We start from the raw sequence: 18,401 nt of genomic DNA, 5'->3' as shown, positions 1-18,401 counted from the left end.
ATATTTACTGCGGCAGTCGGCCCCGGCCAGGCAGAGTGACGTAGGTCTACGTCGCTCGCCTGTCACTCCTTCCAGAGCCAATAGCGGGCGGGCGCGCGCCCGCTGAGGCGCGCGCCCGCCTCGGCTCGTTCACGGAGGAGTGCGGGAGTGTGACTGGCGGACCCGATGTCCGCCGGTCACACTACGATCGCCGGTACAGCGGGAGAAAGACAGAGCGGCTTGTGTAAACAAGCCACCTGTCAGTTCTCCCTGTGTAAAAGTGAAGATCAAACAGTTCTACTATGTAGAACTGTTGATCTTTGTTTTTACACTAGTAGACCTGTCCCTGCACAGTTAGAATCACGCCCCTAGGACACACTTAACCCCTCCCTGTCCAATACTGTTAACCCCTTCCCTGCCAGTGTCATTTTTGCAGTAACAGTGCATATATATAGCACTGATTACTGCAGTAATGTCACTGGTACCCCCAAAAGTGTCAAAAATGTCAGTCAAGGGTCCGATCTGTCCGCCGCAATGTCGCAGTACCGCAAAAAAAAAAAAAAAAATCGCAGATCGCCGCCATTACTCAAAAAAAAAAACACCAAAAATGACAAAAATCTTTCCCTTTGTTAGTAAACGCGATAACTTTTGCGCAAACCAATCAAAATACGCTTTTTGCGATTTTTTTTACCAAACATAGGTAGCGTAAAACAAATTGGCCGAAAATTTTAAAAAATTTTGATTTTTACATTTTTTTTGGGGGGAATTTCATATAAAAAAAAGTGAAAAATATTGTTGTTTTTGCAAAAATTACGCTCTTTTTTTGTTTATAGCGCGTGATCAAAAAATCGCACAGGTGATCAAATACCACCAAAAGAAAGCTCTGTTTGTGGGAAAAAAAGGACGTGAAATTTGTGGTGGTAAAGTGGTTAAAGAGGGACGAAGATGCTAATCAAAGCTGATATCTCTGTTTTTCCAAATAATTATCGGAGGAAGCCCCTGACGTCAAATGATGATGAAACGCGTAGGCCGGAGCTACGGTGTGTGACACCATCTCTCTTTTTTTTTCAGCCGGAATGAGGTAAAACTCTGTTCCGCCACCTCTGGCTATCCCTGTCCTCTCCAACCTGTCACAAAACTCAGAAGGCGGTAGAGGAAATTTATACACTAATCACTTCCTTGCACATGTTGATGGGTGCCCTGAAGCCGCAACTGCCCGCATTTATATTTTTTTTGTTCCTGTGGTTCTTTAGGAGTCCACTCCTTACCTCTCCCCCACTTGTCCAACCAGTGTAGCACAGAGCAGAGTGAAGTGTTCCGACATTCTTCCCTCCTCAGGTCTGTTCTCTCAGCTCTGTGCTGTTCTTAAGGGTTGGGGAAATAAGACCACGTATGGCGCACATCTACCAGAGCTTTGCCAGCTGCACTGCTATTAAAGAGGTGAGAGAGAGCTGTGGAGGGAAAGGAGGAGGGCGGTTGTGGGAAGGATGGAGGTGTAGTGCAGAGGTGACAGCTGGGGTGGGTAGGGAGATTTGTAAAAAGAAGGGGTGAATCTGAGAAGAGGTGAAAGCTGTAAAAAGTGTGTGTTTGTGAGTGTATTATGAAGCGTGGGGGGGGTCAAAATTTGTAAAAAGGGGGGGGGGGGCAATTTGTGAAAAGTGGGAGGGGGGGGTTTGTGAAGAGGCGAGAGCTGTGTAGAGTAAGAGGATTTGTGAAGAATGTGTGGGGGCGGGGCTTGGGAAGAGGTGAGAATTCTGAAAAATGTATGTGTGTTTGTGTTAAAGAGGTTGTAAACCCTCTTGTATAACTTTTACCTATAGGTAAGCCTATATTAAGGCTTACCTATAGGTGCTATAAATATCTCCCAAACTTGCACCGTTTAGGAGATATTTACAGCGCAAACTGCCGATGACGTCATCGGCGCAGGCGCTCTGAGGGAACGGCCACCCGTTCCGTTCCTTCAGAGCTCAGTGCCGTGAACGGCGGCTCCCGCGCGCATGCGTGGGAGTGATGTAATCGCGCCTCCAGCCAATCAGATGGCCGGAGGACGCGAACCCGGAAGCGGGACGGCAGGACATGTCGCCGTCCTGTCGCTGAGGTGGCGGCACGGCGGGGGCTTCGTTTTAAGGTAAGTACTACATAATGAGCTAGTATGCGATGCATACTAGCTCATTATGCCTTTCTCTTTACAGGGCTTTTTTTTTCTCGGATTTTTTTTTGGACTTTACTTCCTCTTTAAAGCTGAACTAAAAAAAAAAAAAAAATAATCGCAATCCTGATTCAACCCCCCCCCCCCCACGATCTTAAAACCGCATTTCCTCAATTCATACAGAGCTGTTCTCTGCTCACTCACAACTGTCAAAAAAAAAAAAAAGCCTCCAGCAAAAGTTTATCAATGTTGTTAAGGCTGCAGATAACTATAAACACATCATTTCATTATTTTAGATCAAAAGAATGAACTTCCTTCTGTAAATGAGGGCAGTTTAACCTCTTAGTACCGGTTCACATTTGTGCGATGCGGGAATGTTGCGAATATACAGCGCGTTCCCGCATCCCATTCGCACCCCTGGCAGTTCACACTGCCACATGTGATACGCTGGGATTGTCAATTAACAGCCGACACCCCCAGTTGAGATCGCATATCGCAGTGCGATCTGAAAGTTTGCACAGAATCGGATTGCACCAGTGTGAAACACCATGCGATCCGATTCTGCTGCAGACTAAAAAAAGGGTCCTGCGCGAGTTTTAGTGCGATTGCGGTGCGAATTCAGCCATACAAAAACTGTATGGCTGAATTTGCACCACACAGAGATCGCATGTAATTTTAGGAGCAGTGCGCACCGAATTACATGCGATCTCTGTGATCGCACAAATGTAAACCGACACTTAAAGACTAAGCCTTTTTCTGACACTTGTTGTTTACGAGTTAAAATCAGTATATATATATATATATATATATATATATATATATATATATATATATATATATATATATATATATACACACACATACACACACACAGGTCCCTCTCAAAAAATTAGCATATTGTGATAAAGTTCATTATTTTCTGTAATGTACTGATAAACATTAGACTTTCATATATTTTAGATTCATTACACACAACTGAAGTAGTGCAAGCCTTTTATTGTTTTAATATTGATGATTTTGGCATACAGCTCATGAAAAACCAAAATTCCTATCTCAAAAAATTTGCATATTTTATCCGACCAATAAAAAAAAAAAAAAAGTGTTTTTTAATACAAAAAAAGTCAACCTTCAAATAATTATGTTCAGTTATGCACTCAATACTTGGTTGGGAATCCTTTTGCAGAAATGACTGCTTCAATGCGGCGTGGCATGGAGGCAATCAGCCTGTGGCACTGCTGAGGTGTTATGGAGGCCCAGGATGCTTCGATAGCGGCCTTGAGCTCATCCAGAGTGTTGGGTCTTGCGTCTCTCAACTTTCTCTTCACAACATCCCACAGATTCTCTATGGGGTTCAGGTCAGGAGAGTTGGCAGGCCAATTGAGCACAGTAATACCATGGCCAGTAAACCATTTACCAGTGGTTTTGGCACTGTGAGCAGGTGCCAGGTCGTGCTGAAAAATGAAATCTTCATCTCCATAAAGCTTTTCAGCAGATGGAAGCATGAAGTGCTCCAAAATCTCCTGATAGCTAGCTGCATTGACCCTGCCCTTGATAAAACACAGTGGACCAACACCAGCAGCTGACATGGCACCCCAGACCATCACTGACTGTGGGTACTTGACACTGGACTTCAGGCATTTCCCTCTCCCCAGTCTTCCTCCAGACTCTGGCACCTTGATTTCCGAATGACATGCAAAATTTGCTTTCATCCAAAAAAAGTACTTTGGACCACTGAGCAACAGTCCAGTGCTGCTTCTCTGTAGCCCAGGTCAGGCGCTTCTGCCGCTGTTTCTGGTTCAAAAGTGACTTGACCTGGGGAATGCTGCACCTGTAGCCCATTTCCTGCACACGCCTGTAGACGGTGGCTCTAGATGTTTCTACTCCAGACTCAGTCCACTGCTTTCGCAGGTCCCCCAAGGTCTGGAATCGGTCCTTCTCCACAATCTTCCTCAGGGTCCGGTCACCTCTTCTCGTTGTGCAGCGTTTTCTGCCACACTTTTTCCTTCCCACTGAGGTGCCTTGATACAGCACTCTGGGAACAGCCTATTTGTTCAGAAATTTATTTCTGTGTCTTACCCTCTTGCTTGAGGGTGTCAATGATGGCCTTCTGGACAGCAGTCAGGTCAGCCAGAGGTGGCGAACCTTGGCACCCCAGATGTTTTGTAAAAAAATTTCCCATGATGCTACTGCACTCTGCAGTGTAGTTACGTATCATGGGAAATGTAGTTCCAAAACATCTGGGGTGCCAATGTTCGCAATCACTGGACTAGAGAATAAAATGGCGATCGTTGCAATATTTTATGTGACACTGTATTTGCGCAGCAGTCTTTCAATTTTTTATTTTTTTTTGGGGAAAAATATACTTTAATGTATTAAAAAAAAAAATAAAAACAACAACACACAACAGTAAAGTTAGCCTAATTTCTTTATAATGTGAAAGATGCTACACAGAGAATCGTGATCTTTATTCTAAGAAAAAAAAAAAGGATTGGGATTCTCATTTTATCCAGAATCGTGCAGCTCGTGTGTGTGTGTGTGTGTGTGTGTGTGTGTGTGGGGGGGGGGGGGGGGGGGTGTTGGAGCTGCACACAGAAGGTTTTTTACCTTAATGAAGGTAAAAAAAACCTTCAGCCTCTTTAACTGCTCTATTAACTTGTCCTAGTTATGATCACTATCAATCTGCTAATGCTTAGATTGCTGTCCTGCGAGCTGGAAATTGTCTGTGAAGGGTGGGACTGTGAGTGCAATTGCCACAAATATAATAAGGTCATATTCCATAGTGATTATGGTTACATTTAAACCACAAGAATCTACTCACATGACATGCAGGACCTGAGCAATAGCTACACCGCCTGTCAGATCCTCATACGAAGAGCAGGGACCTGACACTTGAAAAGTTTGCATCTACACAAAAAAACAAAAACAAAAACACCACACACACGTAAATATGGTTATAATGCACGATCAGTACAATATTTTCCATTACCAGCAGCATATACGAGATGTCACTGAAATCTACCATTACTGGTCACCTGAAAATGCTAGGTGGACGATGTGGCCCTGCTCTGCACTCACCTAGGTCACATGACATGCCTCAGGAGGTTGCAGAGGGGGGGACATCCGCTCCGGAAATAGTACACACTCCCAGAAATAAAAGTTTACATTAATGGCGGGGAGGTGGGGGCTATTAAGGAAGAGGAGGAGAAGCAGAACCTCTATTTTCAGGCGACGTTCTGCTTTAACCCTGGGTTCGCACTACTCTGATGCGGTAACCAGTGCGATTCTAGTGCAGGTTCCCGCATCGCATCTCTCCCCGCAGGCATTTCACAATGCCCTCTGCGAAACCCTGCGGGTATCAATACAAAGGTAATGACACCCCAGATCAGTTCGCAGATCGCAGTGCAGACGGTGAATTCGGACAGGAATCGGATCACGTCTGTGAACACCCATGCAGTTCGTTTCCAGTGCTGGGGAAAAAAGGTTCCTGCACCTTTTTCTTGCACATCCAAAGCGAGTCAAGCCATCTGGCTGAATCAGCATCGCACAGACATCGCATTTTATCTGCACAGAAATGCGGTGCGAATCACATGCGATGTCTGACATCGCAGTAGTGTGAACCCAGGCTGAATGCCATCAAGCTTTTTCTTACTATCGCTTTATTGCTGGGGAGATTTCCCTTCACTTCCTGTCCTGGAGATGAAACAGGAAATAAGTGCATCCAATCCCAGTGTTTCAGTGTGCCCAGGAGGCATAGGCGCAACCTATCAAAGTCTATGGCGAGATGGACTATAGGCCAGTGATGCACCCCCAGATGTTTTGGAACTATATTTCCCATGATGCTCATGCACTCTGCACTGTAGTTGAGCATCATGGGAAATGTAGTTCCAAAACATCTGGGGGTGCCACGGTTCGGCATCACTGGTCTATGCTGTGGCTGGACGGGGCAGAGGGCTGTACTGAGTGGTACTTGTATTTAGGACCCTGCGTTCTGGGCGCACGCCCCTGAATACATTGGGTGGTAAACGCAACAGGCGGGATGCTGCACCTGTGCCTCTCAGGGGCGCTGACAACAATAGGTTTGGATGCACATGGCCTGTCATTTAATACTCATGCACCCTGAAGATGTATTGCAGTGAATGTTTGGTGAATGTTAGATCCACTGCATTCTCAATATGCTCTTTAGGTGAATCTAATTGTCTGTGCAGGGTGACATATGGTGCAGTGTCAGCATGGGGCATTGCAGGTGTAGTATGGAGCCCCCTCCCCCTCCGGGTAATGGAAAGCCCTGGGGGGGGGGCAGAAATAATAAGCAGTTATTTGGGGTGTCAGGTAAGGTTCGCACAGTGCCCCCCAGCAGTGCCCATTCCCACCATGTACCCATGTCAGCAGAGGGTCACTCTGCTCCTCTTTCCTCCTGCCGCTCATTTCCGCTCTCTTGTCGGTTCTTCACCCTTCACGTACACCGGGGAAAAAACACTTTAGGCCACGCCAAGACAAATTCAAACCACTTCTATCCTCCACCGGCCACCGTACCAGCCACGGCTGACTTCCACCGCGCGTCACCTGTCTACACACGCCCTCTTCCGCTTATCCTCCAATCAGCGTACGGCTTTCTCCAGTGGCCATAGGCAACACTTCCTGAAAAGGGGCCTTTGCTCTCACTGTAGAGGACTGGAGGCTGTCCTGGGCGATGCCTGATTGGAAAAATGAGGCTTTGATAGTGATTAAAAGTATGTGACGTGTCAGACACGCCTAGAGAGCACAGTGCATTCCTGACACATTGCTTAATAGATGCCAGAGGCTGCAGACATCCCTTAGGTTTATCAAAGTTCTGGGAATAATATGGATTAGTGGATGTGGTGTCAAAATTCTGGGAATAATATGGATTAGTGGATGTGGTGTCAAAATTCTGGGAATAATATGGATTAGTAGTGGATGTGGTGTCCACAAAGAGGAGATTTCTCTTCACTTCCTGTTTTGTCTGTGGCCCAACAATTTCGGTGGGGAGTTCGCCATTCTGTTCCTATTATGTCTGACATCATTCAGATAGGTTGAAGGTGAAGAGATTTTACATTGCTTCCTGTTTAGTCTGAAACCCGTCAGATATCAAATGGGGAGATTTCCTCTCACTTCCTGTTTTATCACTAGGGTTGCCATCTCATCCCTTTAATCCAGGACACACATTAATTACACAGGTTCTGATGCTGATATAATGCACATTAGGTACCAAGTGAGTTTAATTAGCACCTTAATCAGCCACAGAACCTGTGTAATTATTGTGTGTCCTGGTTTAAAGGGATGAGGTGGCAACCCTATCTACCCATAAAATAAGTAGCAAGTGAAGAGATTTCCCTTTGCTTCCTGATGAGTCTGAACCTCATCAGATATCAAGAGGGGAGATTTCTTCTTGCTTCTAGTTCTGTCACCCATAAAATAAGTAACAAGTGAAGAGATTTCCTTTCACTTCCTGTTTAGTCTGACACCTGCCAAATACATAAGAAAAAAGGGAGATTTTATCCTCATATTGAAACACCTGCCATATAGGCAGAAAGTAGAAAGATTTCCTCTAACTTCCTCCTCTGTCAAACACCTGTCAGATAAGTAAGAATTGGAGAAACGTCCCTTCAGTTTCTCTTTTGTCTGATACCTGTCAAACAGGAAGTAGGGAGATTTCCCCTTGCTTCCTGTTTTGCCTGTCATACATACACTATATTACCAAAAGTATTGGGACGCCTGCGTTTACACGCACATATCTATAATGGCATCCCAGTCTTAGTCTGTAGAGTTCAATATTGAGTTGGCCCACCCTTTACGGTTATAACAGCTTCAACTCTTCTGGGAAGGCTGCCCACAAGGTTTAGCAGTGTGTCTATGGGAATGTTTGACCATTCTTCCAGAAGCGCATTTGTGAGGTCAGGCACTGATGTTGGAGAGAAGTCCTGACTCCCAGTTTCCACTCTAATTCATCCTAAAAGTGTTCTATCGGGGTGGGGTCAGGACTCTGTGCAGGCCAGCCAAGTTCCTCCACCCCAAACTCACTCATCCATGTCTTTATGTACCTTGCTTTGTGCACTGGTCCAAATCATTTGGTGGAGGGGGGAGTATGGTGTGGGGGTTGTTTTTCAGGGGTTGGGCTTGGCCCCCTAGTTCCAGTGAAGGGAACTCTTAAGGCATGATCATACCAAAACATTTTGGACAATTTCCCAGCTTTGTGGGAACAGTTTGGGGATGGCCCCTTCCTGTTCCAACATGACTGCGCACCAGTGCACAAAGCAAGGTCCATAAAGACATGGATGAGTGAGTTTGGGGTGGAGGAACATGACTGGCCTGCACAGAGCCCTGACCTCAACCTGATAGAACACCTTTGGGATGAATTAGAGCAGAGATTGCGAGCCAGACCTTCTTGTCCAGCATCAGTGCCTGACCTCACAAATGTGCTTCTGGAAGAATGGTCAAACATTCCCATAGACACACTCCTAAACCTTGTGGACGGCCTTCCCAGAAGAGTTGAAGCTGTTATAGCTGCAAAGGGTGGGCCAACTCAATATTGAACCCTACAGACTAAGACTGGGATGCCATTAAAGTTCATGTGTGTGTAAAGGCAGGCGTCCCAATACTTTTGGTAATATAGTGTAGTTACATAGTTTGTAAGGTTGAATAAAGACACCAGTCCATCCAGTTCAACCTGTGTGTGTGCTTATGTCAATAATAAATCCCATATCCCTGTATGTTGTGATTGTTAACCTTCTCACATCCGCGCTACAGCCTATATACGGCTGCAGCGCGGACTTGAATTTTCGGGAGGCCGTTTTTAAACGGCCTCCCATAAACACGCCCGCCGCGCGCTCCCGCGAGCGCGCATCGGGCAGAAGCTGTGTTGGCCGTGTCCCTTGGACACAGCCAATCACAGATCGAGACGAATGGCCAATCACAGCGGCCATTCGTCACGATCGAGGCATCCAATGAGAGATGATCTCATATGTAAACATATGAGATCATCTGTCATTGCCTCGGTAGTAACAGACTCCCCGCGCGCTCCCGCGAGCGCGCACCGGGGATAATCTGTGTTGGCCATGTCCCTTGGACACAGCCAATCACAGATCGTGACGAATGGCCAATCACAGCGGCCATTCGTCACGATCGAGGCATCCAATGAGAGATGATCTCAAATGTAAACATTTGAGATCATCACTCATTGCCAGCTCTCCCTCCTCACACACAGACTGCAGTGTGAGGAGAGGAGAGATCGTAAGTGTAAAAAAAGTGCCCACCATTGCCCACCAGTGATCACCAGTGCCCACCAGTGCCCACCATTGTGCCCACCAGTGTGCCCACCAGTGTTCCCACCAGTGTGCCATCAGTGTGCCATCAGTGTGCCCAGTCTCATCAGTGCCCACCAGTGTGCCCACCAGTGCCCACCAGTGTGCCCACCAGTGCCCACCAGTGTGCCCACCTGTGCCCATCAGTGCCTGCCCAGTGCTCATCAGTGCCGCCCAGTGCTCATCACTGCCGCCCAGTGCTCATCACTGCCGCCCAGTGCCCACCAGTGTGCCCATCAGTGCCCGCCCAGTGCTCATCAGTGCCGCCCAGTGCTCATCAGTGCCGTCCAGTGCTCATCAGTGCCGCCCAGTGCTCATCAGTGCCGCCCAGTGCTCATAAGTGTGCCTAGTGCCCACCAGTGTGCCCATCAGTGCCGCCCAGTGCTCATCAGTGCCGCCCAGTGCTCATCAGTGCCGCCCAGTGCTCATCAGTGCCGCCCAGTGCTCATAAGTGTGCCCAGTGCCCACCAGTGTGCCCATCAGTGCCGCCCAGTGCTCATCAGTGCCGCCCAGTGCCCATCAGTGCCCGCCCAGTGCTCATCAGTGCCGCCCAGTGCTCATCAGTGCCGCCCAGTGCTCATCAGTGCCGTCCAGTGCTCATCAGTGCCGCCCAGTGCTCATCAGTGCCGTCCAGTGCTCATCAGTGCCGCCCAGTGCTCATAAGTGTGCCCAGTGCCCACCAGTGTGCCCATCAGTGCCGCCCAGTGCTCATCAGTGCCGTCCAGTGCTCATCAGTGCCGCCCAGTGCTCATCAGTGCCGCCCAGTGCTCATAAGTGTGCCCAGTGCCCACCAGTGTGCCTATCAGTGCCGCCCAGTGCTCATCAGTGTCACCGTGCCCATCAGTGTCACCAACGATGGCAAAAAAAATTTTCTCAGCCGAGGAGGCCTTCAATATAATCAGTGAGGACATGGACAGGGAGCTTTCTGCTTCGGAATCTTCGGAGTCAGAGTCTGACTCCGAAATAAATTACGAGCCGGTCATTAGCAGCGGGACGCAGACCGACTCCGACGAGGAGGAATACTGCCCGCCTGCCAAACGAAGGCGTTCTGGTGAGGAGGAGGCAGTGCCATCCACCAGCTCCGCGGTGCCATCCACCAGCTTCGCAGTGCCATCCACCAGCTCCGCAGTGCCATCCACCAGCTCCGCAGTGCCATCCACCAGCACCACAGTGCCTCGGCAAGAAAGGCCAAGCTCAAGTGGGGTGTCACCTCGTCCCCAAAGGGTTAGGACCAACGCCAGCCTTCCCTATGCCCTTCTGAACCCCCTGTGGCTTCCTCCCAACTCAGGAGAAGCCATCATCCCCCCTTTCACTGCCCAGCCAGGAGTCCAGGTCAACACTGAGAACTTTGCCCCAATTGACTACTTCCGTTTAATTTTTACGGAGGACCTGCTGACGTCCATTGTGGCCCAGTGCAACCTGTATGCACATCAATTTATCCAGAGTAACCCCACATCTTTTTATTCCCGTCCCTTTGAGTGGAGAGACCTAACGGTGGAGGAGTTCAAGATATTTTTAGGCCTCACCCTCAACATGGGACTCAATAAAAAAAACGAACTGCAAGCATATTGGTCAACCAAACCAATCTACCATATGCCCATCTACTCTGCAGTAATGCCCAGGGCCAGGTATCTGATGATCATGAGGTTCCTACATTTCAACGACAATACCCAGTGCCCTCCCCGAAATTCCCCAGCATTTGACAAGCTGTTCAAAATTCGGCCACTTCTAAATTATTTTTCAGAAATATTCCCTCAATTATTTACCCCAGACCAAAATATATGTGTGGATGAGTCCCTTGTGAAATTTACTGGCAGGCTGGGCATCAAACAATTCATTCCCAGCAAACGGGCCCGCTATGGGGTGAAGCTTTACAAACTATGTGACCGAGCCACAGGGTACACCTATGCCTTCAGGGTGTACGAAGGGAAGGACACCCAGCTGCATCCCCCTGAATGTCCGGACTACATGGGATCAAGCGGGAAAGTCGTTTGGGACCTCATTTACCCCCTCCTTGAAAAAGGCTACCACCTGTACGTAGACAATTTCTACACCAGTTTGCCCCTGTTCCGAAACCTTCACAGAAAGAAGACTCCTGCATGTGGCACGGTCCGAAAAAAACGGAAAGGCTTTCCTCAAAGGCTAGTAAACACCAAGCTGAGAAGAGGGGAGACGGCGAGTCTGAGAAATGAGGAAGTTCTGGCTGTGAAGTGGAGGGACAGAAGAGACGTCTACATGTTGTCTTCGATCCACAATGACAACTATGTGGAATCCCGACGAAGGAATGGCCCAGTCCGAAAGCCAACATGTGTACATGAGTACAACTTATTCATGGGGGGAGTGGATTTCAACGACCAAATGATGGAACCCTATCTACCCACAAGACGTACCTATCATTGGTACAAAAAAGTAGCAATTTATATTTTTCATTTGGCCATATACAATTCCTACATTTTATACCGCAAATCCACCGAAAGCCCCCAACCCTTCCTTTATTACCTGGAGGAAATCTTCACAACCCTCATATTTCCAAACGGCCCACCAGAAAACATTAGATCTGACGTAATAAGCAGACTGTCTGAACGCCATTTTCCAAGTAAAATCCCTCCCACACAAAGAGACCAAAAACGGCAGAAAAAATGTAGGGTGTGTACCAAGGCAGGAATTCGAAAAGACACCCGCTATTACTGTCCCCAGTGTCCTTCCCAACCAGGCCTCTGTGTAGACGACTGTTTCCGCCGTTACCATACTTGTCTAAATTATTAGTATGGTAAACGTAGTCCTCCGCTTTCACCCCTTATGCCACTGTATACTCCTGAAATGACCCTGGACTGTTATTCAACGACGCCTTTGCCTGCTGATTTTGTACCTATGTCTGCCTGCTCCGGAACTGACCCTGGCCTGTTTTTTGACCATGCTTCTGCCTGCTGATTCTGTTCATACCTCTGCCTGCTCTGGAACTGACCCTGGACTGTTTGACCACGATTTTTGCCTGCCTCTGGAAGTAGTGGGATTCATACCACAGGGGTCTCGCATATGTGAGGGGACCAGAATTGTTTTTCTGGATGAAGAAAACATTTTTTTTTGTTTTTCTTCTTCTCAGATTAGGGTCTGGATCCCGGAGGCTTCAAAGCGATTTGGGTGGGAGAAGCCTCTACCCTTGTCCCCATTCTATCCCGACAGAGGCCCTACTTCTGCCTGCAGGACTTACTGCCATCATGCCTCTGCCTGCCGCATGCACTGACACTGGACTGGTATCCTTGCCTGGAGAATTGCATGCACTGTTGCTGATCAAGTCCCTGCCTGCTGCCTGGACTCAACTCCTGTGGACAACTGCGCTTCTAAAACTACAGGTAAGCTTTTGTTTACCCTTTGCTCAGCAGAATGTATTGTGGGGTGTAATTCATGGTAATTCATGGTATGTGCATGCTATGTGTCTTTGCATGTTGGGCCTCTGTATGTGACCTGACTGCGTAAAAGTCTCACACATGTGGTATCGCCATACTCAGGAGGAGTAGCAGAATGTATTTTGGGGTGTCATTTTTGCTATGTACATGCTATGTGTTGGAAATATCTTATAAATGGACAACTTTGTGTAAAAAAAATGCGTTTTCATTTTTTTTCCACATTTTCCGAAAGATTCTGGAAAAAAATGACATGTTCAAAAGACTCATTATGCCTCATAGAATATACGTTGGGGTGTTTGCTTTCCAAAATGGGGTCATTTAGTGGGCTTTTTCATTGTGCTGGTGCTCCAGGGCCTTCAAAAGTGTAATAGGTGGTTGAGAAATGAAAAGTGTATTTTATGCTCCGAGAACGCCTGGAGGTGCTACTTCAATGTTGGACCTCTGTATGTGGCCTGGCTGTAAAAAAGTCTCACACATGTGTTATCGCCATACTCAGGAGGAGTAGCAGAATGTATTTTGGGGGGTCATTTTTGCTATGTACATGCTATGTGTTGGAAATATCTTATAAATGGACAACTTTGTGTAAAAAAAATGCGTTTTCATTTTTTTTCCACATTTTCCGAAAGATTCTGGAAAAAAATGACATGTTCAAAAGACTCATTATGCCTCATAGATTATACGTTGGGGTGTTTGCTTTCCAAAATGGGGTCATTTAGTGGGCTTTTTCATTGTGCTGGTGCTCCAGGGCCTTCAAAAGTGTAATAGGTGGTTGAGAAATGAAAAGTGTATTTTATGCTCCGAGAACGCCTGGAGGTGCTACTTCAATGTTGGACCTCTGTATGTGGCCTGGCTGTAAAAAAGTCTCACACATGTGTTATCGCCATACTCAGGAGGAGTAGCAGAATGTATTTTGGGGGGTCATTTTTGCTATGTACATGCTATGTGTTGGAAATATCTTATAAATGGACAACTTTGTGTAAAAAAAATGCGTTTTCATTTTTTTTCCACATTTTCCGAAAGATTCTGGAAAAAAATGACATGTTCAAAAGACTCATTATGCCTCATAGATTATACGTTGGGGTGTTTGCTTTCCAAAATGGGGTCATTTAGTGGGCTTTTTCATTGTGCTGGTGCTCCAGGGCCTTCAAAAGTGTAATAGGTGGTTGAGAAATGAAAAGTGTATTTTATGCTCCGAGAACGCCTGGAGGTGCTACTTCAATGTTGGACCTCTGTATGTGGCCTGGCTGTAAAAAAGTCTCACACATGTGGTATCGCCATACTCAGGAGGAGTAGCAGAATGTGTTTTGGGGTGTAGTTGTAAGTATTCATATGCCATGTGAGAGAAATAACCTGTTGAATATGACAATTTTGTAAAAAAAAAAAAAAAAAATTAATTTTGCAAAGAATTGTGGGAAAAAATGACAACTTCAAAAAACTCACCATGCCTCTTATTAAATACCTTGGAATGTCTACTTTCCAAAAAGGGGTCATTTGGGGGTCATTTGTACTTTCCTGGCTTGTTAGGGTCTCAAGAAGTGAGATAGGCTGTCAGTACATTAGGTGTGATCAATTTTCAATGATTAGCACCATAACTTGTAGACTCTCTAACTTTCACGCAGACCAAATAATGTACACTTATTTGGGTTATTTTTACCAAAGATATGTAGAAGTATACATTTTGGCCAAAATTTATGAAGAAAAATTACTAATTTGCAAAATTTTATAACAGAAACTAAAAAAAAAATGTTTTTTTTTAAAATTTGCGGTCTTTTTTCATTTATAGCGCACAAAATAAAAAGCCCAGCGGTGAATAAATACCATCAAAAGAAAGCTCTATTTCTATGAAAAAAAGGACGAAAAATTTATATGGGTTGAGTGTTGCATGACCGCGCAATTGTCATTCAAAGTGTGAGAGCACTGAAAGCTAAAAATTGGTCTGGATGGGAAGGGGGTTTAAGTGCAAAGTAGGCAAGTGGTTAAGATGCCCATCGAAACGTTTTTTGAAACTAGCCCCACTCCCTGTGGATACCACTGCTTGTGGATTGGACTTCCAAATCCTTACTGCTCTGACAGTAAAGAACCCTCTATGCAGTTTAAGGTTAAACCCCTTCTCCTCCATTTTTAAAGAATGGCCACGTGTCTTTTTAAACTCCCTCCCACTGAAAATGTTTTCCCTATGCTAAGGTCCCCAGTACGGTATTTGTATATTGCTATCATATCTCCTCTCAAGCGTCTCTTTTCCAGAGAGAATATGTTTAATGCCTGTCTTTCCCCACAGCTGAGGATCTCCAGTCACTTTATTAGCTTTGTTGTCCTTCTTTGGACTCTTTCCAGTTCCAGCACATCCTTCCTGAGGACCGGTGCCCAGAACTGGATGGAATACTCAAGAAGTTGCGGGACCAGAGTCTTGTAGAGTGGGAGAATTCTAGTTTTATCTCTGGAGTAAATCCCCCTTTTTAATGCCTGCCAGAATTCTGTTGACTTTGCTTGCAGCAGCTTGACATTGCATGCCATTGCTGAGCCTGTTATCTACTAGAACCCCCCAGGTCCTTTTCCATCCTGGATTCCCCCAGAGGTAATCCCCCTAGTGAGTAACTTGCATTCATATTTTTAGCACCCAAATGCATTACTTTACTTTTTTCAACATCAAAGTGGAGTTCCAGTCTCCAAGCCAAAATGATCCTAATCACATCATTGACATCATTGTAATTCACCATGACTGCAATGGATAGAGCTGGCCATGTGCACATTATAATGACTTACTATATAAGGCTTTCCCTTTTCTCCATCGATTCCGGTTGCGGCCATGGAGGATGTGGGCAGCTGAAGCCAGCCTGGCTTCATTTACTGGATTTTGTGCAGCTGGCTACCCGGCATGCACCTAGCGATCTCGCGCCTGCGCAGTAATGACACTGCGGGCACGCTTTGTTCCGATCATTAAATCTTGCGACTTCTGGGATCAATGACGTTGATTTCCCAGGAGTCAACGGGCCAGGCTGATGACGTAGTCGCACAGGCAGCCCCGGCCAGAATTTGCGGGGAAGATAAATGAGAAAAAGGTACTTCCTTACGGCATTTCCCCAAATAAGCAACCAAACATTAAACCACTGTGGGTGCCCATTACAATGTGGCTAAGGTTAAAAAAAATGAGTGGAACTCCACTTTGAACCTCATTTGCCATGTAGTTGCCCAGCCCATTATTTTATTGAGGTCCTCCTATAAGATTTCCACATCTTGCTGTGAAGTTATTACCCTGCTTAGCTTTGTATCGTCAGCAAACACTGAGATTGAGCTATTTATACCAATCTCTATATCATTTATGAATAAAATAAACAGAATTGGTCCCAGGAGAGATCCTTGGTGGACCACACTTACCACACCAGACCACTCTGAGTATTCGCTATTGATCACCACCCTTTGGACACGCCCCTGTAACCATTTTTCTATCCAGGTGCTCACCCTATGGTCCATGCCAACATACCTCAGTTTGTAAAGTAAACATTTATGGGGAACTGTAAAAATCCAGATATAACACATCCACAGGCCTTCCTTATTCTAGATGGCAGCTCAATTCCTCAATTTAGGTCGTTTTCCTCTCACTTCCCTTTTTGTCTGACACTCCTTAAATAGTTAGTAAGTGTGGAGATTTCCATTCTTTTCCTATTTTGTCTAAAACCTGTTAGATAGGAAGCGGTAAGATTGCCCCCTCTATTTCTGTTCTGTCACCAATCTATTAGGTAGGAAGTGAAGATATTTTCCATTCACTTCCTGCTTTGTCTAATACCCATCTAATGAGTAGGAAGTGGGAAGATTTTCCCTAATTTTCTGTTCTGTCTAACACAGGCATGTCCAACCTGCGGCCCGGGGGCCACATGCGGCCCGGAACCCTAGGCAATGCAGCCCACTGCCCCCTGAAAATTTTTTTTTGCTGGGAGGAAGGAAGTCGGGTCGAGGGCATGGCCACAGCGGCTTCCAACTAACGGTAGGCAGAAACTGCCTCGGAGGGGAGGGGAGGGAGGCGAGCATGTGCAGTGTTTCTGACTCCTACCACCATGACCACTTCAAATCACTGAAGTGGTCATGGTGGTTAGAGTGTTCCTTTAATATCTCTCAGAAGAAGTAAACCTCTGTATACTGATTCCATTTCATTTGATTATCCTCTAGTTGTGTTAAATTAGTGCGGGGGGTGCGGCGGCGCGGCAGCATTTTATTACTTATATACCTTAACTATAGTATATATTTTATATGCGGCCCGAGAAAATTTCTCTACACTCAATGTGGCCCAGAGAAGCCAAAAGTTTGGACACCCATGGTCTAACACATAGTAGGTAAGGTTGAATAAAGACAATAGTCCATCCAATCCAGTCCAACCTGTGTAGGTGTATGTGTGTCAGTGTCAATAATTATTTCCCATATCCCTGTATGTTGTGTTCTTTAAGATGCACATCCAAGATTCTTTTAAAAATATCAATACTGCCCGTTGACACCACCAATTGTGGAAGAGAGTTCCACATGCTTATGTGTTTTGTCAAATAGATGGGAAGTGGGGAGACTTCAATACCAAAAAAGAAGTGCCTTAATAGTCAATTAATCCACTCAATATAAATAGGCATGGTGTAAGTCAAACATGTGATATTAATGTATCAAAAATTAGTATTCACATAGGAAATAGAAGAAATTATAATAATAAATAAGTGTCCATAAGGCCCCTTTCACACGGGGCGGATCCATTTGGACGGACTCAGATTACTCAGCGGGGTCACTCCATTAATCCCCGCTGAGCAGGCGAATGACAGGTCCGTCTCCGCTCACTGTGCAGAGACGGACCTGTCAGAGTCCTGCTCTTCTCTATGGGGAGATCAGATGAAAACGGACAGCGTGTCCATTTTCATCTGACCCGACCCGCTTTATGGATGGCGAACATATTGCCATCTGTCTGTTTTTTAGCAAATCTTGTCGGATCAGATGCCAGGCGGGTGTCAGCTGACATCCGCCTCCTCATTGAAGTCAATGGGTGGTCCAATCTGGTCTGCCTAAAAAACGGACAGGCGAACCCTTTCAGTCCGATCGTGTGAAAGGGGCCTAAAATAAAATAGTATTATAAATATAAACAAGTGTCCATATCAATTTCCAAAAGAACAAATATGGATATGAAGTGCGCTGCTCCCAGTGCTGAGTGTTAAATATTCATAAAATGTTTCCGTGCTCCATCAGTGCTCAAAGAAAAAATAGCCTCTTACCAGATAATCATGATCTCTAGATTATAGGAGATCATGAACAGTATGAGATAAGGGGGTATCCTGTGATTGGGCAAATCTCGTTCTCACAGCAGCACTAATCAGGAATGGATGGTATGCAAGATGGTCAGCGTCCCAGCCTCCACACACATATGTCAGAGCTCGCTGCAAACCACGAATCAACTTTCCCTTTCACTCGGGCCATGGCATATGTACTATATGTAATAAAGAGGAAGGCTCGTCGTGTAGTATATTCACACTCTTTATTAAAACGAAAAATATTGCACTTATAAGTTAAAAGTTTAGTCAA

At 45.9% G+C, this 18,401-nt stretch overlaps 1 protein-coding gene across 1 annotated transcript in view; it reads right to left on the bottom strand.

Annotated features, from left to right (window-relative positions):
• The window catches only part of HOOK2 (hook microtubule tethering protein 2), a 78,661-nt gene extending 71,981 nt beyond the window's left edge, over positions 1 to 6,680 (bottom strand). The window contains exons 1-2 of the mRNA XM_082254301.1: positions 6,506 to 6,680; positions 4,947 to 5,032 (exon numbers count right to left, since the gene is read on the bottom strand). Coding sequence (XP_082110427.1) covers positions 4,947 to 5,032; positions 6,506 to 6,553 — 134 coding nt within the window. The 5' untranslated portion in view covers positions 6,554 to 6,680. The remainder of the gene's footprint in view (positions 1 to 4,946; positions 5,033 to 6,505) is intronic.
• Positions 6,681 to 18,401: the final 11,721 nt, after the last annotated feature.

This window comes from Pelophylax lessonae, assembly GCF_965119305.1.
Source record: "Pelophylax lessonae genome assembly, chromosome: 4".
NCBI lineage: Eukaryota > Metazoa > Chordata > Amphibia > Anura > Ranidae > Pelophylax > Pelophylax lessonae.
The sequence above is the reverse complement of the archived record's forward strand: the minus strand, read 5'-3'. Positions and strand labels throughout refer to the sequence as shown.